The sequence below is a fragment of the Rhagoletis zephyria genome, unplaced genomic scaffold (genome assembly GCF_001687245.7).
Source record: "Rhagoletis zephyria isolate East Lansing unplaced genomic scaffold, Rhagoletis_zephyria_1.1 Rzeph_scaffold_04006, whole genome shotgun sequence".
Taxonomy (NCBI): Eukaryota; Metazoa; Arthropoda; class Insecta; order Diptera; family Tephritidae; genus Rhagoletis; species Rhagoletis zephyria.
This window is the reverse complement of record NW_016161089.1, coordinates 7,442-33,917: the sequence shown is the minus strand read 5'-3', so window position 1 is coordinate 33,917 and position 26,476 is coordinate 7,442. Positions and strand designations below refer to the sequence as shown.

General features: G+C 32.9%; 1 protein-coding gene across 4 annotated transcripts in view; it reads left to right on the top strand.

Annotated features, from left to right (window-relative positions):
• The window catches only part of bond (elongation of very long chain fatty acid james bond protein), a 36,170-nt gene extending 10,751 nt beyond the window's left edge, over positions 1-25,419 (top strand). The window contains exons 1-5 of one of the 4 annotated variants that reach the window (XM_017625353.1): positions 15,327-15,381; positions 15,606-15,699; positions 19,127-19,317; positions 23,231-23,474; positions 23,558-25,419. In XM_017625353.1, the coding sequence (XP_017480842.1) occupies positions 15,642-15,699; positions 19,127-19,317; positions 23,231-23,474; positions 23,558-24,078 (1,014 nt within the window). In that variant the 5' untranslated portion in view covers positions 15,327-15,381; positions 15,606-15,641 and the 3' untranslated portion in view covers positions 24,079-25,419. Of the gene's footprint in view, positions 1-15,326; positions 15,417-15,605; positions 15,700-19,126; positions 19,318-23,230; positions 23,475-23,557 lie in introns of those variants that run through there. The other 3 variants (XM_017625352.1, XM_017625350.1, XM_017625351.1) reach the window with 3 other exon arrangements.
• Positions 25,420-26,476: the final 1,057 nt, after the last annotated feature.

Genomic DNA, 26,476 nt, shown 5'->3' with positions numbered 1-26,476 from the left:
TAAGTGCACTTAACTTCGAGTGTTACGCTGCTCTATTTGCTATGCAGTAAAATTGCTTTATGAAAGTAGATAATTATTGTTGAATAGCTTCGGTTAGTTAGTTTCATTTGCTAAACAATCGATTATGTGAACTCTGTTAAGATACGTGTAGTTGTAAATTATGTTTTTCATGTTAAAAAATTAGATAGTTTTGTTGTATACAATTTAATTTTGCACGTTCTCATGTACCAAAGAAAGATATCTAAAGAAGTTTCGTTTTTAGAAGCTTTTATTTAACTCCACTTATCTATGCATATAATAAAATTGTCAGTACATTATAGATATCAAAGAAAAATTAATTTGGGGGGTGGGTGTCTTTATTACAGCAACAGAAGCCAAATCAACAATTTTTATAATTTTTGTCTGTATGTTTGTACGCGCATCACTCGAAAACTAACACATGGAATTGAATGCAGTTTTCACCGATGTATTTCTAGAGGTTTAACATAAAATATAGAAAGCAAAAAAAATTAGAGAGTTGCCACATATTTGAAAATTGCTGTTTAAGTAAGTTAATAAGATAAAGTAAATATTACAATATGGCTCTCAAAAGAAAAAGGTTTAAGAAGGCTTACAGCTGAAAATATTTTTGTTGAAGGTTGCCGCCTGTTTGAAAATTTTAATTTAATTTAATTGATAAGATAAATTGAATATGGGTATCAAACTGAAGAGGTTTAGTTAGGACTGTTTACTGCCGAAAATATTTTTGAGAAAGGTTACCACCAGTTTTAAAAGTTTTATTCAATTAAATTTATAAAATAAATGAAATATTAAAATACGTTTATCAAACAGCACAAAATAACGTTTAAGGCGCCCTGAAGCACGCCGGCTATTTACTAGTATGTAAATAAAAAAAATATGTACGTACATATGTATGTATTTTCTGGAATTTCTTAATCAATATTTCACCAACTTCCCGTTGAGCTAGAGACTTGAAACTTAGCTGCCAATGGCAATAAAAAATGAAACCGCTAGGTGGCGCATGAGTCGAGACATCTGGAAAACCCGCATTTATGGTTCGATTTGGTTAAAAAACATGCTTGTATTGAGACTAGGTTTGGTATTTAGGAAATTGGTTAATAAAATATTTGGGGATAAATTCAACTAACACAAAAACATAATACCGAATTATTATTAAACGTTTCTGAGCTTAAACGGTCTTTGATGCTTTCATTGCAAAGATAAAGATACCACCCTTCTTTGGATTTTAAATAGATCCAAGCTTTATGGTTGGAACGATAGGTCAGTGGTTAATTAGTTTGTTGAAGTGGAGAGTTTAATAATTCCAATTAGCGCTTATACATAGAGCGAAAATCAATATAATGCCACATAAAATTAAGCAAAAGTACTTTTCAATAAATTCAAGAAGAAGCTGGCATTTCACAAAACTATAAGTGTTTTTTCTTTTTTCTTAAAAAATTTTCCTACTATCCCAGACCCTACAGGATTTTATTTCTTTCCACCTAATATTAATCACCTTTTCCATCGCTGAGAGATGCGACTCTTATATGTTTAGCTTATATGCACAATAACTTCCTCTACCACTAGTTATCTAGAGCCGACCCGTTCCTGACTAGTTCGTTGACCACCTCATTGCCAGGCACCCAGATTAGTGCGACAACACGCCAAAGCGTGCTCTCTGCATTGTTTTATTATGCTGGATGTGGTCCTCACAGAGCTAAGTGTCTTGAGAAAATATCAATGCTGGTCCCTGCTAGCTTTGAGGCTAAAATTATTTTACACGCCTCTTTGATGGAAAAGACGTCTGCTGAAAAATACTGACCGATAGTCTAATAATCTCACTGATTGCAAGGCCATTTGAAAAGAGTCCCGTTCAATCCATTTTTGAGCCGCCCGTAAAAATATATAACTTCGATGCGTTCAGTAAAAACAACTAAGTTACCAATTGATGAAATCATTGTGCCTTAGTTTTTCTCGAAGGGAAGTGTAGTAAGATTCTTTGTGAATGCTTGGGTCACTGAAAGAGCGCTGGATATGTCCATGCCCGTACGCACATCCGTTCTTTTCACAGACTAAGTTCCCTCCATCTAAGGGCATTCTGTGAAGCACAACGTTATAGCCAATCCCCATAAAGAGGGTCACGGCAAAAAGAGAGGTACCTTCAGTGTAGTCACTCCGACATATTCTGTTTAAGAGTTTACTAACAGCGTTCTCACCGTATACCTTCACAGATTTATAGCAAAACGCAACACACAGCGTATTTTTTCAGATATTTCATTCATTTTCAAATAAGTTTGACTTTTAGCATAGCAACGAATTACAGAGCTGTTCTCATCCGAAATGTATCCTAAAATGTCATCTGTCAGTAGCACGTACGTTTGACGTAATTGGGTTAGTGTTGCCAGATGTATGGGATAGTAAACAACTTTTTTGGGTGCTTAGAAGTTATTAGTCTAAAATGAGTCTATATTTCATCATAAATATGATTCTGAGACCAGTCAAACAGACTGACTCATTTCGAACTCCTTTGGTGTTATAAATTCTGATTTGAACAATAGTAACAAGTTTACAATGAAGTAAAAGTTTATCAATAATCAGAATTATAAAGAATATCTGTTTTTAAGACTCAGAAATTGTTTATTTCAGACTATAATATGACTCCTACTGTGGACTCATATTGGCGTGCCCTTCTAAGAAGGAAAATTATTATATTCTGACTCTTTTTTGAGCTCATCTAAAATACAAAATTCTGAGACTTTTCTGTCCCTAAAAAATGTCCGAATGTTTATATGGATATAGTGACAAAAATCCGCAGAGACTTTTTATATGACACAATACATATACATATGTATACAAAAATAGTTAAAAATAATGGTTGGAGAAAAATTTCCCAGCAAGTTTTTTGTTTTCACAAGTTACATTTAACACTACAGAGTGTAAACAAAAAAGCTTTAAAGATGTGTAAAATTAAGCACAAGCATATCCCACGCCACAATCAACCAATTAGAGATTACTCATGCGCGATGCATGTAAATATATCATGGGCATATGTATGTATGTATGTATGTAGTATATACATACATACGCGCAATTATATAAACTACTGAGTTTTTAGTTAATAGCCAAGAACAATATGAAGCATTTAATACGTATGTATGTATATACAGTACTTTTACGTTGCATACACGAGTACCCAGCGGACCAATGCACAAGCCTTTGGCGTGAGTCTTGCAATCTGGCATCTGAACAACAACAGTTAGTGAATTTTTTTTGATCGTAAAACCCATGCTCAAGAGAAAGAATGCCGTCAACAAAGTATTCGCTGTCACAAACGGAACGATTGATTTGTGACAGTTTTACCGCACTAACCCTTAACATGGCTCCTATCGTCAACGTCGTTTTCCACGCTGGGTTTCTCTGGGAACGCCGTTTTTTTTTTGTTCTTCTCAATTATTTGTGTTAGTGGGTTATTAAAATTAAAGTTTTGGGAGTTTTGAGATATACTTTAGTAATCTGATAATCATGTTTTAGAAACATCACAAATATTTTTTATTTAACTCAACGGCATTATAAAATTCTTATACATAATTTATTTTGGAACGAATTTCCGTCATCCCTTGTCAAGTTTGGTTTGCAGACAAACCGGTTCGGGCGTTGTGCCATCTTGTACATACTTGAGAGTCCTAACCGCCAAAAAGACGTAAGCGAATAATTACCAAAATTTTATTTTTTATACAGAAACGTTCCTAGAGCAACTACATGCATTTCTGAATTAAAAATAAAATTATGAAAAAAATGTCGCTTACATCTTTTCGGCGGCTAGGGCTTTTTTCTAAAATCCAGAGTAACTTAAAAAATTTCGGATATTCTGGTTGCACGATTACTCGGGGCATGTTAGTCCGGGGCCATTTTTTGCCTAACTTTGCAAATAAGTAATTTATTTTCTTCTACGAAATCGCCATCAGAATATTCACAAACAGCATCAATTTCTTCAGAATTCACTTCAAGATTGCCCTCCGCTTCTGACGCATTACCTTGTAGAGTATATTCTTCATCGGTTTGGTCCACTGCTGCCTCATTTATCCAACATTCGAACAGCAAAAAAGGCTTCCAAAATATATACTAGTATAAATACATATGTACAATTAGATATTTAAATGTTTGAATAGTTGGACATCACTTCAAGAGCATTACTTTTGGCTAAGGGAGCATTTAAATTCTTTTCATTCTCTAAAGGTATCGTAATACCTTATTTAATATGTATATATTTTAATTCAATAAAATTTTAGACATATGGCAACCATTTTCAAAGGTATGTACTTTTTGCATAGAGCAGTGAAGCTAGCCTTTAAAATTGAACTTCACTCAGTAAAAGATATGATCGGATCGATTGATCGGATACCGTGCTTTTAGTTTAAAAAAAAAAAATATAAATATCTAGTTTGAAGAACGTGACTCTCTTTCGCGCGTTCGTGGGCTTCTCCTCTTCCTAATGAGGCCTCAACCATTGGATTTGATAACACAAAAATACCTTCGAGAAATAAGTAAGTATATGGAAGATAGGCCAATCTAATTTCTTATCCTAGTATATCATGGTGGTGCCTGCAGAGACCTTGGAATGATTTTTATTTTATTTTATTTATATTTATTTTATGTCTATAAGACATAACATTTAGTAGGATATTAAACCCTAATCAATCTAAGACACATATAAAAATTATTGTTTAATTCTTTGTTGTAGTTACGGCAGAATCACTTAAAATCACTCTCTGAGACACTCCCAAGACCGCACTTGGTATGTTAAGGGTTAAATCGCGCATTTGACCCGCATTAAGTAACTTTGCAAGCATTTGGTTCGCTGGGTAGTCGTGTGAATTTTCAATGTTGCCACAAATTGCTCAAGCAGTTACCAAACATACATACATACTGTATGTACTTACATGTAGATATGTCATTTCAACTTAATGTGGCACACAGGTGGCAGAACGTATCTTTAGGGCGTTGTTGATGCTACTCCAGCAGTGTTCTCATCGGATGACCACAATTTGCTGCCACTTTTTTTTGTTTACTAATGCACACATTACCTTACACATAAAGAGTTTCGTAGTCGGGAACTTTATTGTGGTAAATAAATTACAAAATCTCGTCGCAATTAAAAGTTCTAATGTACTTGGTTAATTAACAGCGAAACACGCAAAATTAGCTCTTGTTGCGGTAGTTGCATGGCGGCATAAACATTTGCAAATGCAAAGATGCTGTGTGTTTATATCCAAGTCTGTTTGATGAATGGTCAATCAACCTTTGCATTTGGCAATGAAGATTCAAATACTTTTGTAATTGCTGCAGCTGATATTTGCGGTGTATATATATATTTTTTTTATATAATGTTCAATAGCGAATAAAATCCTATAATGGCAATGAAGCCGCTTAATTATGGTTTCAAATTTATGTACATATGTAAGTATTTGGCGGAAGATAGTAATAAAATATTTGCATAGAACTGCAAAGAGTTTTGAAGAGGGCTATGAATATATGGCTATAAAAAGACAAAGTAACATTTTAATTTATGCGAATTAAATATATAAGTTTCCAATATATAGGCTTAAACTTATTTTATTCAAAGTTTTTGCGTAGCTTTTGAAAAAAAAAATAAAATTGAAAACCAATAGAAGACACGCGCTGGGCGCAAAACAATAAAATGAATCCGAATTTGATAATAAAATTCGATGTTGACATTAATTAATGAATACGTTAGCAAAAGAGTTAATGAGAGATTAACATGTTTAGTTGCTAAACATTAGGGGGACTTTTTGCTACAGTAAAGAAGAGGTGTAGCATGGCCACTGACTTGGAAGAAGAGTACGAAGTCTTTTTATTAATAAACAACTCGCCTTTCGCTGTCTTGTCCATTTGTTGGCTTCCGCGTGCGTTCTTACACGCATACTCATGCATATGCTTACATACACACACACACACACATTTACACACTTATTTATTAGCACATTCAAGCATGTTGCCAGGCAAAACTTCTTGATTAGCTATTCAATGCGCGATATGTGCGTGAGGGCGCTTTAAATAGTAAATAATATTCATACCTATAACCTGATACAAACATATATGTATTTACATATATGTACTAGGGTGGTCGTTAAAAATATGAAAATAAAGAAATCTCCAAAAATTTCACAATTTCAAAAAAGTTTTAGGATAGCTTGGGTTTGAAAGATTTAAATGAAAAAAAATCGCAAAAATTGGACGACATTTTTACCTAAAATTAGATACATTTAACACACCTATTATTGAAAGTAATTTTGCCGAATTTTAGCGATAACAAAAAAAATAGTACTTTTTCCAAACCCATATTTTTTCAGATTTTGACATTTTCAGGTATTTATGTCTTTATTTTATTTATAAATAGAACAAATTAAAGGCATGATGTTGATATTTTAAGTATCACCCTAATATATATGTACTTATGCAACTACGTGGCTTTGTGATAATAAATGAAAAAAATTTATAGAAAATATTTTTGTTTTACATTAAAAATGCTTCACACGCATTGCATGCGTCATGCTTGGGCAGATAATGCTGCATAATATGAGTATATGTAAATAAATCCTATTGATCCTTAAGCGAAATTTCTCAAAGCGTCCTCATCAATGCTTTCTCGTTGACAGCGGGTCTCAAGTCGTTGAACGTGTACAAGAGACTTGATTTCCTGTATGTTTGTACATAGAAGCATATGCGTTATGTGTAAATATTAATATTTTAAAGGCGTGTGCATACATATGTATGTATATGTATATACAAATATGTGAGTCCTTTCGCTTACATTATCTTTCGCCTTGGGACAACGCCTAAGCTAGAAATTTGCTTAACATTTTGGTTGCAATCGCCCCTGCCATCCCACTCAGCGTCGCCAATACTGGTCAGCACACTGAATGTCAATATCTAATGATATCAATCAATATTAATTTTGCAGGCGATGCATGCTAATGCATTTTCATACACTCACAGTGTTTCATGTAATACATACACTGTATGCACGTATCTAAATGTGTACATGTTTACATGTTTATATACATTGATTGTGCTCCTAAACACTTCAATTACCACTATTTGCGCAAATTAATTTGCAATCAATTTTATGTGTTTCAATAATCAAATGTTGACATGCTAATTCGATTTACATGCCTCGATTTTTATTTAGAAAATAAAAAAATATTGTTATTTTCTCACTACAGCGAATTGAAAATTGTATTCTATTGAGAGTTCGCATCTTAAGTCTTTTGTTTATTTAGAGCGCTTACTACGTAAGAGTAAAATGATAATATAAATCGAATAAAATTGATTAACATTTATGTACCTTCGATTATTGCTAACCGCAAAAAAAACAAAAATCTTACTGCTACGACAGATCTGTTACTCACGGGGAAACCACAGCTTGATATACTTAAGTTGTTGTCGAAAATTTGTAATTTTTGTATTTACCTTGGAATATTTTATGATTTCAGCTACGCATGGGTTTCTCCTACTTGTAAACTAAACGGTATATAGTAAGTGTGCAAGTCAGGCTAAAAACGCATTCATTGATCGCAAACAGCTGGTCGTTTCTCTTTTGTACCAACTGATGCCAATTGGAAATGCAAAGTTTTTCTCTGTACTCTTCTGCTACACACGGTTGGGGTAATTCTTGGGCGGATCAAATCACTACCGGTACGTGTATTCTATTCCGTCGGCTCATAGCATTTTTTTTTTGGTTTTAAGTAATACACACTACTGCTGTAATACTAATTTTTTCGTCATATGAAGAGTTTTGAACTTCGTTCCCATACATGGGTGTGAACTTTTCTTCGTCCCTCTATTTTCGGATATTTGCGCAGTAGGATTCAGCTCGACCTTGAAATCATTTGTTGTTCTCGCTGCAATTGGCTGTGGCATGGCTTTATAATCTGCATAATTCTCCACATAGGAGAGACGCACTCTTCGCCATGCAAACTGCTTCGTAAGAAATGGAGAGTTGGAATGCCATTATTAATTTATATATGTATTTAAATCCGAGTAACGAGGTGTAGCTTATTTAAGCAGAATTAAGCATAGAATGTAAAATTTCTCAACTATTCGTTGTGTGTCGGGGGTATTGATACGGAAGCTGCGTTTGGCAACAGCACTAATATGATCTCTTTGCCCATCCTATTGCTAAGGGGGTTTTTCAACTTTTTAGGTGGCCAAAACTATTTATGTGCTTTTAGCGTGAATATATATATATATATATTTTTTTATTTTCCTTATATTATGTTTTATCGACTTATGGCCGCCTAGATAGTTCAACATCCTTACGTGCATCGCGCCAGGGGCTATGTTTTTTACCTTCTAAATACTAGCCGCTCCTCTGTCCCATTGTTCTTCTGTTTCGTCGGCTTTGATGCTGATTGTGGCTATTATGACGTGCATAAATAATAAGTTAAGTAAATAGTGAAGATCAAGTATACTTTAATGGGAAAACATTGGTTTCACATTTGATTGCAGCAGTCCTTTTTAACGTGCTTAAATTAAAAAACGTTTACAAAATAACAAATTCCAACAGTTATAACTACATTGGTTTCTATATAAATAAAAACATCAATAGTCTAAAATATTATTGAATACCTTTCTAGAGATGTATTCACATTTTGTATTAAAATCTATACACTGAGGCATTCAAAGAACAACAATATTATTGTTTTTTTTTTTTTATATATAAGAAAGAATGAAAAAAATAACCCTTACATTTACCTACAAAGAACTTACAGTACCATCTAAGTAATTCACCGCCACTTCCGATTTTCAATAGTAAGTGACGCCATCAGTTAGTTGCCCAAAATTAGCGGTCGATTCAATGAAACCGAAACAAACACAATAAACTCGCACTTCCTTTGCCATTTGCGATAGTCAATTGGCATTTATAAGCTTAAAAATATATTAATCTATGTAAATGTAAATAGATAAATATGTATGTACAAAACAAATGATATTTTCTGGCATCGCTTCAAAGTATTTAACCAAAATAAATTTTATAGCTCTAGTATTTTCGGCATACATATGTACATATATTTGCTTATTTAGCCATAAACATACCCTGCATCTACATACATACACACATACTTATAAACTATTTGAGTTCTATTCTTAGCTGGCTAAGTAAAACAGTGGCTAACAAGTTCCAACGCAACAATTCTTGGTAACCGTTGAGTAAATTAGTAGGTTCTCCAAGTTGCGGCGGTGAAATATGTCTGAGCTGTTAGCTGACCTTAAGTCACCTGAAGTGCGTATGCTACGATTTACATTCTCCTTAATTGATTAGGCTTTTATATGTTCTATGTTTCCCTCAAAGTTCCGCAAATAAATGATTTATAAATAATAAATAAAAACGCTTTAATCTAAGCTAAAATACTCAAACCATTAATGTTTTAAACATTTAAGTGTGTGTAAGTTAACTGACCCTAGCTAGCTATGCATACATATTATTTTAATGAGCATATATGTACGTACAATAGTTTCGGTTTTATCTTTGTTTACAATGAATTGCTTCATTTACATCTTTTCGCGTTGCTAACCGAACTATAGTCAATCGATTTTAAAGAGGTTCGCAAGTGCGACCTTATTTGCGGTTCTTTTCGCATATGTATGAGACAAGGTTCATTGCCATTTAACCGCCAAAATATAAAAGCGTGATAACGGTTAAGACGTTTTAAAATGTACAGCAAAATGCAAAATCGAGTGTCTTTTTTGTATAATTAGAAAGCTTAAACTCCAGCTAAGAACCTTTTGATAAAAAAACACCTTAAGCCTCAAATCAAACATAATTTGTACAAAGTAAGGTTGTGCCGGATAGAGTTATTGCCGGATAACCGGATTACGGATACCATGTGAAAAATTGGTAGACTGATGCCCCTTATAAATGTCACAATATTGTTACATTATGTTTCTTCTTTAGCGACATACCATATCTGCTTTTTCGAGCTGAAATCCAAGTTATCAAATAATCCTGTATGAAAGAGATAACTTTTCCGTTTGCAGTTCTTATTTATCGATTATTTTTTGGTAAATAGAAGCGAAATGTCTAAGGCAAAAGATGAACAACAATGAACGCTGCTTAGTAAAAACGCATGGTTTATGCATTTTTATAAAAAAAAATGTGATTTGTTTAGGGGGGTGTTTAAAAAATTAAATTCATAAGTGGGTGTCAGACGAAAGAAGTTTAAGAAGTTTTTTTTTAATCCTGAGTTTCGTTGGAAAAAAATTCACCCGAAAATTTGTCAACCGCCCATAGTAAAACCATGGAAACCAATAGTGAAAAAAGAACCGGTTCGGGGAAAATGAAACTCATGATAAGGCTGAATATGTATTTGAAGAGGTTGCTACCTGTTTGAAAAGTCGAGTTAAAATAAATTATATACAAGCTTCAACATTGGTCAAAGGAAAGCGTTTTAAGAAAGCTGTAGCTAAAAAGTATGAAACTAACTAAATGAAAGTGAAACATCTTTAAGAGTGGTAAAATTGAAAAAAATTCCCCAATTTTTTACGATACAATTGGAAAAACAGTTTTGGAAATTTTTCGAAAGTATCGCAAAAATAATGCGTTTGTTAAATACAACTTTATTTAATAAAATAAAAATCGACGAGCTCCGTAAATTGTTTATTCAAAACAGAAATTAGATCTAGTTTTGTGCATAAAGCCTTAGAACATGGCATTTTTATAAATGTAACTAAAGGCTGATTTTCACTATGTCAAACTGAAAGGCGTTTATCATCAAATGAGTAAAAAACACGTCGTAAAACTGTACTAAGAAACGGTCTAACGATTAATTAATATCAGGATAGGTGTTCAATCGTGAACAGGTGCTGCTAAACCGGTTATTTGTTCGTTTTTGTCCCATAATATAAACGGTAAAGGTATGGATACTGGAGATAGAGTTGTGTAAAAAATATTTCTCCATACTTAATAAGTTACGTTACGTTAGAGATTTTCGTTAAACTGGGGAACCCTTGTATTTACATTTACTCACTCATATAGCAACCTGCTGCTGCATGCCAACAAGTGATGCAGCAGCGCAGGCGCAGTCTTTTGCATGCTATAAGAACAGAAAACATCAAGTGGCTAAAAGTCAATGCGAAAAAAGTCGATGCCCTTGACTTCGATCTTGTGAATTTTTGCCTACTCAAGCAGCAATTTTTTTTATTTTTTTCTATCTTAATTTTCAGGTTAACGCTTTACCACTTGCAACCAAACAAGTTGTTACTTCTGATTCTAGCCGCAAGCATTTATTGCACTGTAATTTTCAAATAGTTGATGTTTTACTATGTTTGTATGCATGAGGGAATGCATGTATGTGTGCATGCATCAGTGTTCGGAGTCCTGAAACTCATTTCGGATGTAAATCACTCGGAAAATAGGAGTGAAAACGACATTTCTGTAGTAGATTAGCATTTATAATTTAAGCAGGCAATTTCTTTAGAGGTGTTCTCTTTGAAAATTTTCTTAATTAAAAAAGTTCTACGAAATAGTAAATCAGCATTTCATAAAGTAGAACATAAATTTCAGACATTTTGTGATAAGTTATCTTGCCAGTATTAGGCCGTGGACCTTTTCTACTTAAACTCTCTTTCTAATATTTATATTTAGTGAGTTTCATGTTTGAAGACTTTTTACAACAGCAATGTAATGCAGGAAAGCAAAGCGTAGTATAGGAGTAGACTTTTAAATTAATAAAAAAAGAACCGCTGTATATATATAAACACTTCGTTCAGAGTGAGGTCCGAACACTGGCATACCTCGCACGTGTTAATACATACATATACATCATACATATTTAAGTGTGACATTGCGCGAGGTGAGGTTCTTTGCTAAATTCACCAATTATTTGCCACACAAGGTAAAGTTTCTGTCAAACAACCAAACATTCAACAGCTGTTAAGTGTCATCCAATAGATGTGTAATATTGGCTGAATGCCAAGCTCAAGCTGTTTCACTATTACTGAAATGGCATTTGGCGTCAAAATTACAAAAAAAATGGTCGCGTCAGCGCTTGAGAACAGTAATTGTTTCCATTGTGTGTGTGTGTGTGCGTGCGTGCAATTTTGTGGTGACGTTAACCAAAATTTGGCATTGAACTCGCGTATCGAGTAGTGCAAGTGTTTATTATAGTTTTTGCATGTATGTATGTATGAATGTGTGCGAAGTTGCATATAATTGGCGGTTAATGTTCTTTTGAATTTTTTTCGAAATATTTTTATAAGATGACAACTCTTCTGGTAGTGAGTCGCGATGGTTTTTGTTTCGTTTATTCTTTTCTAATTTCGGTGTATGCGTGATACCGCCCGCGAAAAATTATCAAAAATCAATGTGAATTTTTTGCCACTTAATTACTTAGAAATTCTTAATAAAATGTTTGCTGTTGTTGTAAAAGTTTCTTGAATTTTTCTAATTTTTCTACAAAGTTTGAAATTTGGACTTATATGATTTTTTTTAGATAACGAACTGTATTTCTTAAAAAAAAAATAATAGACACTAAGCAAACAAAAAAAAAATTCCAAAACTGGTCAAAATGCCGTGTCCCAATTATTTTTCACATATTTCCAACCCCGCCTACCACCCACTTAACGGTGTATTAGTAGCTGCTGTTTAAATATTTCTGCTCGAGTAAGTTTTTTTTTTTTTTTTTTTTAATTTAGGAAAATNCCAATGCGAATTCTTTGCCACTTAATTACTTAGAAATTCTTAATAAAATGTTTGCTGTTGTTGTAAAAGTTTGTTGAATTTTTCTAATTTTTCTACAAAGTTTGAAATTTGGACTTATATGATTTTTTTAGATAACGAACTGTATTTCTTAAAAAAAATAATAGACACTAAGCAAACAAAAAAAAAATTCCAAAACTGGTCAAAATGCCGTGTCCCAATTATTTTTCACATATTTCCAACCCTGCCTACCACCCACTTAACGGTGTATTTGAAAAATGCAAAATTTGCTATATATTAGTAGCTGCTGTTTAAATATTTCTGCTCGAGTAAATTTTTTTTTTTTAAATTTAGGAAAATCGAATCTATGTATCTTCGATAGAAACATCTCTATGGAATTGGGTTATGTTCTCACAAACAAGGCCTTGAAATTTTTTGCACGACACCCACATATCGAAAAGTTTTGACTATTTATCTTTTTGTTATTAAACTTTAATATTTTTTTTTTTACAAAAATATAGCTAATTCAATAACAAAAACCGTATGGACCCAAGTTTAAAACCTTGTATGTACAAATGAGAAAAAATCAACAAAGCTTTCTCAAAGTTTTCACTTTTTCACCTTTAATCAATCCCAAATAATTTGAAGTGACCACAAAATACCGTTGAATTTTACGTTACACCGTTGTCACTCATTTTTTTCCTTACAAAGAATGTTTCACAATTTTGTTTTTTTATATGCAGGAAATCGCACAACACCATCCACAAAAAAAATTGCCAAAAATCAATGATATCTTTCAGCCACTTCAAACTTGCGCTTTATTTTTCTGGAATCGAAAGGATGTATAGCCAAAAAAATCTTCTACAAACTCCGAAAAAAGTGTGAAATTTTTATAAAACTTTTTTTTTATTCTTGTGCAATGTTTGAAACTTCGATAAATTAATCCGCGTTATCATGAGTTTCATTTTCCCCGAACCAGTTCACTTTTAACTTTTGCTTTCCATGTATTTCCTATGGCCGGAATCCAAATTTTCGCGTGATTTTTCGTTCGAGTAAGTGATATGAAACTGCATACTTAGAGTTTTTCTGAAAATATGATAAGAAATTTGTAAATTTATTGAATTTTCCTGAGTTTTGCACTAGGTCTAGAGATTTTATTTGTATATATTTTGTTGTAGTATGAATTATATTTGTATAAAAAAATTAGCGGGAAGAAATTAGAATAAAAAACTTTGCATACATTAGGAAAAATTCTCTGTGCCAATACTTTTTCCCCGGCGCTATATGTACGTTAGGTCGATGCTACTATAGTAGAAGATATCACATATAAATTTCGATCCCTACAGGACACAATTAAGGCATGTCGCACTGTGGGCAAAGGTGAGATTACCCTATGAAGACAACTTAAACGATTCCAATCGGGACGAAAATTTATATGTGATATCCTCGACTTTAGTAGTATCGATTTTGGGTATTAAATGAAAAAAAATTTAATTTTTTTAGTCCATCTGGCCTTAAACCCCCTTACGACACGCCTTAACCGACTCCACTCGGGACCAAAATTTATATGTGATATCTCTGACTATAGTAGCATCGACTTTGGGTATTAGATGAAAAATAAAATTATTTTAATTTTTTTAATCTATGTAGAGCAATCTGTGCGACACGACACGCCTTATTCGTCTCAAATCGGTAAATCTGTTCCAAAATTTATATGTGATATCTTTGCCCCTGGTATTACCGATTGAGGCGGTGAGACTGAAAAAAAAACTTTCATTTGATTTAAGGACCGCCCTAATATGCATATAATAAAATATGTATATCAAATCGTATGGAAATATTTTCTATTTAAATTTTTATGTTTTTTGACATTAGATGTATTCAGCTACAATTGGGATGTCACTTCTATGGACATACCTTGCTGAATATAAATATCATGCTCTAGTCTTCGATTTTTTAGTACCTTTAAGTTCTTACTGTTGAGGCCGCGCGGGAAATATTTACTGGACAACATTCAATAGTAAATATCCTCTCTCTCTTAATTAATAAAAGACTTAAATTGTATATTTTAAAAATGGCGCAAAAATAGCTAAATATATGTATTCGAAATTATAATAAAACCGCATAAGCATCAACTAATTAACATTAATTTTACATAAATAATTTGGTCGAGCCTCAAGTGAAACACATATGTACATACTTTCAGTGCATAACTAAAGATTCACTTGTATCTACATACATAACTACATAAAAATCGGTAAAAACCACTAACCAATAAAATCTTACACGAAATTCTAATCAAATCTGCATAAATACTCGTCTGTAAGAATCTTATTTAGCACACTTGCTGCCTGTCAAACAAACACTTACTCAATTCTATAAATCGAATTCAATATTCTAAGCACAAATTTTTGAATGCTTAATGTATATTTTTGCTATTTACTATGGATTTGACTATTTTGGCTGCTAAACTTACCAGTATGTACTCATACACATGCAGGCACATGGCTGTATATATGTACATGCATTTGTATGTATGTTTGTAAGCTAGAAAAAACGCTTGGCACGGATCAAATTAAACATTTGCCATCAGAATTGTGAACGCGCTCGTATGGAGCAGTACTCGCAGCTCAGACGCTCTACGAAATTCGAAATACATACTGGTATTCCGCGAGTGCTTACATACATACATATGTATGTTTATAAATATTAATAATACTTGAGAATCTTTTTGCATAAGTTTCGTTACATTTGAATTTTGCACGCGTTGCATTTCCATCAATGAATGTGGGGAAAAATAACACTATTAAATATTTAATTCATCAAAACATTTTACTTGTTAATTTTATGTATTTCATTGTGTGTTTGTTTATTTTTTCATTCGTAGAACGAAAGACTTGCATACATAGAAACAACAGCGAAAATGGCGACCTATATAAAAATTTTCAATGAGCGCATTTCCGGTCTCTCAAAAGGTGTTGGTGAGTAGAAAATTTTGCTTAAAAAAAAATTGAGTTGTGTGGCTAAAGTGAAGTGTTGAACTAGAAATCAAAGAAGCAGCTGATTATGGACGATTATACGAAATACTTTGTGTTTAAATTCGAATTTCATATTTTTTTTTGCTATAATTTTGTAAATTCGTAAAAGCTCTTGCAGCACGAAAGCAAATTAAGTGAAAAATGATTTTAATTTTTTGAAATTTATATGGAAATTGACAGCAAATAAAAAAAAAACATTTTCCATTTAAACTGCTGGTGACATCGGCTGTTAAAGTGTAAAAAAAAATATTCAATTAAAATACTACAAGCTATCCCATCCACCTTGGGTTAGTTTCAGAAAAATAATTCGACATTTTTTTTAAGAAATGCGTACATAAAAGATTAATCAAGGAAATGTGAGAGAGATAGAGAAAAAAAACGTTTTATGCACTTGTACGAAATATAATTCTCATATACGTATAGCTAGCTAAGAGTTAAAAGTTGCTAGGTCCAGTTTTTAAAAATTTCACAGGAGAGAATAAAAACCTTTAAAACTAGTTTTCTTCGAGCACTTGTTTTGTTAAAATTTTAATACAAGTTTTCGCGTACTCCAAACAATGCCAAACGAATTGAGTTCCACTATGTTGATGAAATGTCACATATTCTGTGACTATTTTGAACTTAGCAAATTGGCATTTCAGAGAAATGGTTAGAAATAAAATAGGAGGGTCGGTCTTTAAGAAAACGACGCATTTTTAATTGTTTTTGCTTCTTGCATCAAAATATATTTTTTTTTTTAGAAAAAGCAACTTTTCACCTTTGTTGGCGGACGTAAGTTTTTAATATTTTGTTTGTAAATTTAAGTCGAAATTATGTTTTAGTTTTTTTCTAAGTTAACGATAATAGATTACTTTAATATTTTTGAAAATACACACTTCGTTTTTTATTTCTAAAACTCTTTTTTCAACACTTTTATTGGGGTCACTCGGGACCCCATGCTTGTCTAATTTTCTTTATGCGCCTAATTAAGGGTCAAACCTATTTAAGTTTTTTTTTTTGAATAAGGTCATAAGGCTTCCGCTGAAATATTTTTTAAAAATTTTGAGATTTAAGTGAGCAAAATGTCATTACTTTGATTCCGTTGATACAGTTTTGAATAATTTTTTTGCAGATATTTTGAGGCTTTCTTATATATTTTTTTCATAAATAGTATAGGGTGATCCATGTAGTCCCTGGTTTTTTAATTGTAAATAAAATAGAGGAGAACTGAATGTCTGAATCTTTATTATCACCCGAAAGAACATTCTCTGACATTTCCCTTTTAACAATAATTTCACTCAAATTTTGACCGCAACTACGCTGTATGTGGTCCAATTTCCATTTACTCTTTCCAGCAATGCGCGAATTACGCGAGTAATGTTAAAGTTTTGAGTCATAGCTAGCTTATCGGTGATGACTTCTCATAAATACGATAACTTGCTGAAATCAAATGTTGCGAAATTCACGTGCTTAAATTTCAGGCGGTAGCGCTCGTTATTTACGGTTATGTTCTGTCTTCGGACAAAATATGAATGAAATTATTAAAAAAAAAAAGTGTCAGAGATTCTTCTTTCGGGAGATAATAAAGATTCAGAGATACAGATCTCAGTTTTATTTCTTATTTTTTGGTATAAATTTACAGCAGCTAACAGGTCTTTTCTGGGCTGGTAAAAAAAATTTTGTAACCGATAACTAGAGTTATAGTTTCAGGATTTTAATAGGGGTTTTTAATTTTTTGCCTACAAAATATTCGATAACAATCAGAACTGGCTCGTAATCAAAACTTCTCTGATGCCTATAATCATATATGTAATACTTCTAGAAAGACAGCCTATGAAAATTTTTGTGATTGTAGAAGTATACGTGTACATATATTTGTAAGCTACTACATAGAATGAAGTGTCATATCATAACAAGGCCGGCTCAGGGAATTCAACAAACAAACACAAATTTGACGGTCTCATGTTTCCTTCATGCTGAAATGTATATCGAGCCCTAGCCGCGAAAATGAAGTAAGACAACTTTTTTCAAAACTTAATTTTGATGCATAAATGCCTCTTAGAGCACCTGCATCAAAAAGTAATTTAAAAAAAAATGTATATTTATACATTATTTTAGCGGTTAGGGCTCGGTATGACGAATTTCTCCGATGCTGCTCGTTATTAAGATATTTTCCTAACAAAAACTTATTTACATATAAAGCGGTGTGGNAAAAAATATATATTTATACATTATTTTAGCGGTTAGGGCTCGGTATGACGAATTTCTCCGATGCTGCTCGTTATTAAGATATTTTCCTAACAAAAACTTATTTACATATAAAGCGGTGTGGTATTTTATATGTTGGCCGAATCCAATAAAGCATGTTATTCGATTCCCTTCTATGCTGATTGACGCCAATTGGAAATGCCAACTGATGCCAAGTCCTTCTCTAACTGGTATATTTATCCTCTGCCACCACCAATGGCCGCAGCGCTTCTCATAGATCTACAAAAATTTTATTTTTTGTTAATTTTTCATAAGAGTTGTTTTTAAATGAAAATGTGTGAAACCGCTCCTGAATTTTGAAAAGTAAAATTATCATTTTGAGTACATTATTTTATCGGATCTCTCTTTCTTTTTTCAATATTTCGGCACTCTGATGTTGGGGAATGTACTAGCAATATAGAAGTATTACATATATGCCTATAATTAACAATTTTCAAGACCGGTTCTGGGATAAAAATGATGTGCCTATTCAAGTTAAGCGGGGTACATTGGAGCTATGAAGCATTTCTCAAGGCGAATTTATATAAGGTGGTATTAATAGATCAGCTGATTTTTTGTATGTGTTTCGCCTCACGGCTTCTTATGTCAAATTGAAAAATTTTGTTTGAATTTCCACGCATGCTCTTACAGATTTTGACAGTTTATGCCGCCAAAGCAAAAACAAAATACATGTGATTTGTTTTTGTACTCCTGCTATCACCCTATTTATAAATTCACCTTGGCATTTCTGAATAATTATAAAAAAAAATAAAAATAAGTGAAGTAAGTAGGCTTACATTTTAGTTTAAAAAACAAAATAGTTCAAAAAGTCAAACAAGTTTTTGAGTGTATACAAAAGTGTACTGTTCTCAGTTCGATTAAAAGTAATAACTATTTTAGCTGGGGTTCAAGAAATAATGATTAATGCCAGTTACATCCGTCAGGAGGTTGAACTTCACTCACTAGGATATTTGTTTAATGAAAAAATTCTGACACACGCGGGTAATTATACTAACAGTTTGATATACACACATATGATGAATATTTTTGGCTAAAAGATACAAAAAATATTAAACCTTTTTATCTATAATTTTTATTTTAGCTAATAGAGTAAAACATGCGAACTGTAATTTTATTTTTGCAGATGAAACGGTGGATGGCTGGTTTTTGATGAGTTCGCCTGGGCCTGTCGCCTCAATTGTTGCGCTCTACCTGCTTTTCGTTCTCAAAATAGGACCTGCATATATGCGTGATCGTAAACCGTACGATTTGAAGAAAGTCATGGTTGTCTACAATGCATTCCAAGTTGTTTTCTCTATATGGATGTGTCGCACAGTAAGTATTTGAGATTATTTTGGAGCTAGTGAGAGAAAAAATCGTAAAAGTACTAGCTGCTTTGCAGATTAAACTGCAAGCTTCTGGTGAAAAAGGGCTATAAGGTGTGTGTAGAGCTATATCGGTTGTATTCTAAAACTAATGTAAAAATTAGGCAAAATACGTTCGCAGTTAATTTATAACAATGTAACACATGTAAATTACATTAGTTGATACGGTATTGCAACTTGAAGAAGAAAACTTCATCAAGTACGTTTCGGGCTTTCTTGTCAGTTCAGTCAAATTAGACCTCAATCCTCAACATATTTTTCAGGGTACAAAAGTTACTGCAAAACACAAGCTAAAGGTTCACTGATAGACCTCTTAGATATTTCTGGAAGCGGCCCTTTAACCGTAATATTATAGCATTTTCAGTGTAAAAGAAACCATTTTAAAATTAATCGAAACATTTTTCAAATTAAATTAAACCTTTTTCAGATTCAATGAGACTTTATTCAAATTAAATGAAACTTTTTTCTATTTAAATGAAACATTGTTAATTTAAGTATTAAACATTATTAAATTAAGGCACAGGAAATCAACTTAACCTATTAAGGACCGCCTTCTTCATGTCTGGTTAATTCTAACACACAGTTAAACATCTTTAACGACACCCACCTCATAACATGTGATCGATAAAAGTCGATTTGCTTATCTGAAGGATGTACCTCCATTTAGCGTTAACTGGACATGGTGTAAATGGCCAAAAGAGCACTAAGAACCGTTTGCACCATGTCTGGCTAATATTTAACCCCAGATACACATCGTTATCGAGGCCATACTTATAACAGGGAGTCGATAACGCCGTTTAACTAGCAGAAAGGGTTAACCCGACACGATGCAAGCGGCCCTAAGTCATAGTTTATAAAATTAATGAAGCGGTTTCGGAATTTTGGATGATCATGCCCATAGCATAGTTCACAGCGTAATTTTGACTAATTTGTGTGATACTTTCTTCAATTATATATAGTAGCTAGGTATGTTGCGATCAGGAGCTATGTATTAGTTTATCTTACAAATAGTACCTCTTTTTGAACTTCCAGCACTCTAAGAACAGTATGATTGATAAGGCTTTGTAATTTTATTTCTGCTGAAATATCTGAAATTAAAATCGCTTCGCTTGGGTAGCACAGTGTGCCTTTGCACCAGACTGCATTACAGAGAGAGCCTTTGAAAATCCTCCGTTCACACATATATATCTAAAGCTAAAGCTTCATCTGGCGTGCAAGGAATTGTCCTTGAATTTTTCTCGGCTTTTTTCCTTATTTTGGCCTTTGACCTTGAAAACTTTCAGCACACGTTGAATGAATGGGGACTTTTGACAATTTATTTGTAATGGTGTATTTAAGACCTGTGGCTCTGCTTTTTTTGAATTTGTGTAAATCGAAATGTCTATTGCGACTGGTGTAATTGCCCGCTATATTACATTCTCGATATACCAGAAAAAGTAAGACGTCTTTCAAGTGCCGAAAGAACCACCGAAACAAAAGCTCTTGTTAATATATTGACGACTGAGTGGGTGATGGACCCATCTCGGCAGCCGGTTCGAAAACGGCCTAGCTCAGAAAATTGCACTAGAATGCCCTATTTCAGAATTTTCTTGAAGAATTCCTTTGCTCAGAATTTAATTGAAGAGCGCTTTACTTCAGCAAATGGTACGAGAACTTTCTATCTCGATGTAAATTCAATTTATCGGCAGCTGGGATAGAGCGCTTTTCGACGAAATTCTGAGTTAGGACGTTATTTAATTAATTTCTGAGATAAGCTATTCTTCAACCAATTTGCTGAGATGGGGCCGGTTGCCAAGATATGTCGATCTTCTACTCAGCTGTCGATAGGTATTAAAATGTATCGTCATCAGAAATTTAAACACTGGGTATAGAAGATATTTGCAAATGTACGTAACTTGGTGTGCATTTTTTTAATGCATTTCTAAATGGCTCTTCCGATTGGGCGGTTTCACACTGGAACATTTCAGCCACCAAAACAACTCGTGTTTGTAGTCAAGAGAGGCAGTGCGGTGAGATAAAGTTTCTCAAAAAGTGGTTCCAGCTTCTACCCCGCATTAAAGTGGTAGTTCGGCTGTAGCGCACTAACACATGCGCAACTACAAAAATGCTGCCACGTAAATTTCAAGCTCAAAGTTACATTTTCTTCTGCTACTTATCATCCAGTGTGAAACCGTGAGAATAATTGTTCTGTCATTCTAGTGTGAAACAGCCCATTGAGGTACAATTTTTGTGAGTTTTTGCGACTGAATGCGTGGTGGTTTTGCCTTTTGTTTGGACCCGATTGTTGTCGGATCCATAGTCTCTTACCTTTTCCAAGAATGGCGCTATACTACTTTGACGACAATACGTCCTCAATTTAGATTGATATGGCAGAAAAAAGTATATATAGCATTTTCAGTTTAAATGAATCTTTTTTCAAATTAAATTAAACCTTTTTCAGTTTAAGCGAAACCTTTTTCAAATTTATTGAAACCTTTTTCAGATGAAGCGAAACCTTTTTCAAATTAAATGAAACCTCTTTCGGATTCAATGAAACTTTATTCAAATTAAATGAAACTTTTTTCAGATTCAATGAAACTTTATTCAAACCAAATGAAACTTTTTTTAAATTAAATTAAACTTTATTCAAATTAAGTATTAAGCATTTTTAAATTAAGGAACATGAAATCAACTTAACCTATTAAGAGCCGTTTGCACCATGTCTGGCTAACACTAAAGGCTCTTAGCCCAGTTATGCGTACTTAGCTTTGCATGAGAGTTGTCACATAAGAATCTGTTAAATGGGCTTTGCGCGTAAGCGGTTACCTAACGCACAGCACTTAACATGTAGAATTCTGTTGGGTTTTGATTTTTACGTAAGAATGGTATAGCAGTTCAAGTATGCATAACTGGGCGCGTGTAAGCTGTTACCCAATGCACAGAATTACATACGTAGAAGTCTGTTGGTTTTTGATTTCTACGTAAAAACACGTACGCAACAGAGCCTTAACTTCCAGTTACACATCGTTATCGACGTTATCGACGCCATACTTATATCAGGGAGTCGATAACGCCGATTATGATGTTTAACTGGGACTCGCTTAAGCGAAATGTAAAATTTAGCATTTGCATAACAATTATCTAATTATTTTCTTCTAACTTAAACAAAGTCTATGGATTAGAGCACAGTCTAATCACGACAACATTCAACTTCGGTTCAAGAATAATTTTGACATGTCCCATTTCTCTTTTCCTTTTCACATCATCCTTTACACGTACTCCCGAAAACAGAGATACTTGAAATTTTATAAAATGAATAAATTATATGATTTGCCTAGTTACCAAAACCCCTCGAAAATCACAACAAACCAACCAACCTACCAAAGCCTTATTTTAAAAAATGAAACTACCAATTTTGGTCCAATTGGACCGAAACGGCAACACTGTATTCAACATGCCTTGACCGTAAGGGAGAGCAACACGTAACAGCTAATTCAAAGTAATCCAAAAAAGAAGTTTCATTTCATTTGAATAAAGTTTCATTTAATTTGAAAAAAGTTTCATTTAATTTGAATAAAGTTTCATTGAATCTGAAAAAGGTCTCATTTAATTTGAATAAAGTTTCACTGAATCTGAAAAAGGTTTCATTTAATTTGAAAAAGGTTTCGCTTAATTTGAAAATGGTTTCATTTAAACTGAAAATGCTATAATTCGCGTTTAAAGGCGTAGTCATTATTTAGCGATGTTTTTTTCTTGTGACCTTATAGCATCATTGCTGGTTTTGTCAATATTTCAGTAAAATGATATGTTGATTTTCACATACATACATACACTAGCATTAGTAAATTACATAATCTTGAATAAATTTCTCTTTTTTCTTGTAGTCTATACGGGAAAGTAATGTAGCCGCCTCAATACTCTCAAAGAAATGTGAAATTGTACGCAACCGCGAACAAAACTTGATGCTCTACTCCGGCGCCTGGTATTACTTCTTCTCTAAGATAATTGACTTATTGGATACCACCTTCTTTGTGCTGCGCAAGAAACAAAATCAAGTTTCATTTTTGCATGTCTACCATCACACCATAACAGCACTCTTCTCGTGGGGATATCTTAAGTATGCGCCGGGTGAGTAAACAATTGTTTTTTTTTGTCTTTCATTTAAAAGGTTTCCCTTGCTCAAACGTGTCATTGTCTCAATCTCTTTATAGGCGAGCAAGGCGTCATTATTGGCATTCTCAATTCTGGCGTTCACATCGTTATGTATTTCTATTACATGGTTGCTGCTATGGGTCCCCAGTACCAGAAGTATCTTTGGTGGAAGAAATACATGACCTCCATCCAACTCATACAGTTCGTACTAATTTTGGGCTATATGGTTATGGTTGCTGCAAAGGGTTGCAATATGCCGCGTGCGCTCACTTTCTTCTTTGTCGGCAATACGATCATCTTTTTATATTTATTCGGCAATTTCTACAGAAAGACCTACAATACAAGAAAGGCGGCTGCAGCAGCAGCAGCAGCTAATGGACACGCAAACGGTCATGCAAATGGTTATGCCAAGGCTTATGCTAATGGTCATGCGAACGGTTCGATTGCTGGACGCGCCCTGCTCGCGGCTGCCGGTGGCATGGGCTGCAATCCGACGAACTCGCTGCTAGCACATGGTGATCAGATGAAGCGCCTCATTGATGTCAATAATAATCATGTAAAATTGGCGAAGAGCGAATAAGTGCCGATCGCAAGTGGTTGTGGCAATTGATGGCAAAGTACAAGTGTGCAGGGGTAAAAAAGAATATGGGAAGGGTAATATATACACACATTATTGCAAGATGATTACAGGGTGTTGATGAACGAAAGGTCAGCAAAAATGATTTTCGCTTTTAAAAAATCATATCCGCAAGTAACACTTTTCAAGGGAATACAATTTAATCAAACCTACAGACCACCTTTTGCGTTATTCGTCGGAGTAAAATGTAGAAGCCGCGATAGTTAAGTTAAAATAGAAAAAAAAATTTAAATTAATTAAATTAAATTTAATTCAGTTTAATTTAATTCTTTTCTTTGCACACAAAAACATACAAAATGGAAAAAACAATGAATGAACTTTTAATTCCCTAGTACGCATCTACACATTCGAAATTATTAAATAGAAAATCTTCTAACCAAACAAAAAAGACAAAATATATAAAAAAAACGAATTGTTAACGTGGTAGAACTTAAATGAAAACAAAAAAAAACATATGGCTATGTAAAATTGTGCACAATTTTCACTTTCGCAATCAATATTGGTTCAAAACATTTTTTACAAATTATCTTTATTGCAATAACAATTATTTTGTACAAACAACAAAAAAAAATATGCACCACATATCACAGTAGAAAAATACACACATACATACATACTTGCATACTCTAATAGTGTTAAGTAGACATAATTTTTCAACGTATTTTAAAAAACTTAAAGCATATTGTGAGAGTCTATTGGGTGGGTTTGTTAGTATTTAGTGTTATTGCAAATTATCAAAATTGCTTTACTTGCACCTTACAAAACATGTGTTAGGGAAGAAAACGTTTGAAGTAAAAAAAAAAAACAGACTAACAACTAAAAACTGCACTTAAAATTGAATTGCCGCCTCTTCTGTGATTGTTTGTATGCGTGCGTGCGCGTGAATGAGCAATGTGTAAATAAAAAAAGATGTCCAAAACTGGAGTTGTACATAAAATAAGGAGTTTCCGAAACTACAAAATGAAATCGAAACAAATTTTTTCTTTTTAACAAATTTTTTTTAAAAATTCCATAATTTTTGTGTTTTTCTACATACACATGTGTGTTTGTATTCTGATTAGGGAGCGGCGAATTCATTTACAATATATTTACCTTGTATGTATGTTTAATACGTAAGAAGTAAATAAATAAATATTAATTTAAGTATTTCTTAACGAGTTATAAATTTTTATGTAGCACATTGCTGAATATTTTTATGCTTATATGTAATTTACATACTATTTGCTTTGATAGAAATAAACGAAAATTTTACTACAGAAAATTTATAAATATAATACGTAAATACTCGCAACTTACTGGTTATAAGATTAACTGCAGAAAGCAATATCAGACCGGGTCGTCACTGTCCCACCTATTTACAGAACAATGAGGTGGAATCAAAACTTTCTCTTAAGCTGCCTAGGTTTTGTGAGGCTACGAAAAATATTTACAAAACAAGTTCTTCGTAACAAAAATGTATCATTTTATCTTAAACATTGACACTGCCAAAATCGATTATACTAGGTTTACCTATAAGAAGATTATCCTCATTTTTGAGCTTAAATCCCTAATCTATAATTAGAAAAAGAGATTAGCCATACAAAATACGACACTCGTTAATATGTAGTTATAAAAAATCACAGATAACTTTTCGGTTTCCAACCAAGTTTTATCGAATATTTTTGCGAAGAAGAGGAAAAATGCCAATAGTGAAATTAAATAAAAATGGACACTAGCAAAGAAAAGAGGCAGCAAAAAAAAAATTATCGGACATTTTTAGCGAATTTGAACTTAGGCCCTATTATACTAATAAAAGGTGATAGGCTACAAATCTGCATTTAAACATTTTTCTAGAAATTCTAATTATAAATTTAGAAATTTTGATGAAAATTAAATGATTTTTTATAATTATTGCACAAATTATGCAATTTAGATTTATATTGCTTTTGTTAGAAAATGAGCTATACCTTTATAAAAAAGTAATGAATAAAATTACGTATGTGTGATATTGAGCGTGGGTCACTGTACAGTACCTCACATATACATATATACGTACGTATACAATTTTCTGTTGGATAATGGTCCAATGCAGGGACCGAACATAACAGTTATTGATGGAAACTGTCATGGAAAAATTTACTATGAAGGAAATGTTCTACAACTAAATGAAATATACAAATCGATTTATTTTTTCACCGACACTCAAATTTGAAAATAAATTTTTTTTTTATTTTTATTTTATTTATAAAAGTCATCAATAAAAATGAGCAGTGGCTTTTACTTTTAAAAGTCATCAATAAATATAAACCAGTCACCGACTTTTATTTCTTAAATCATTCGTATAAAAGTCACTAACATTTTT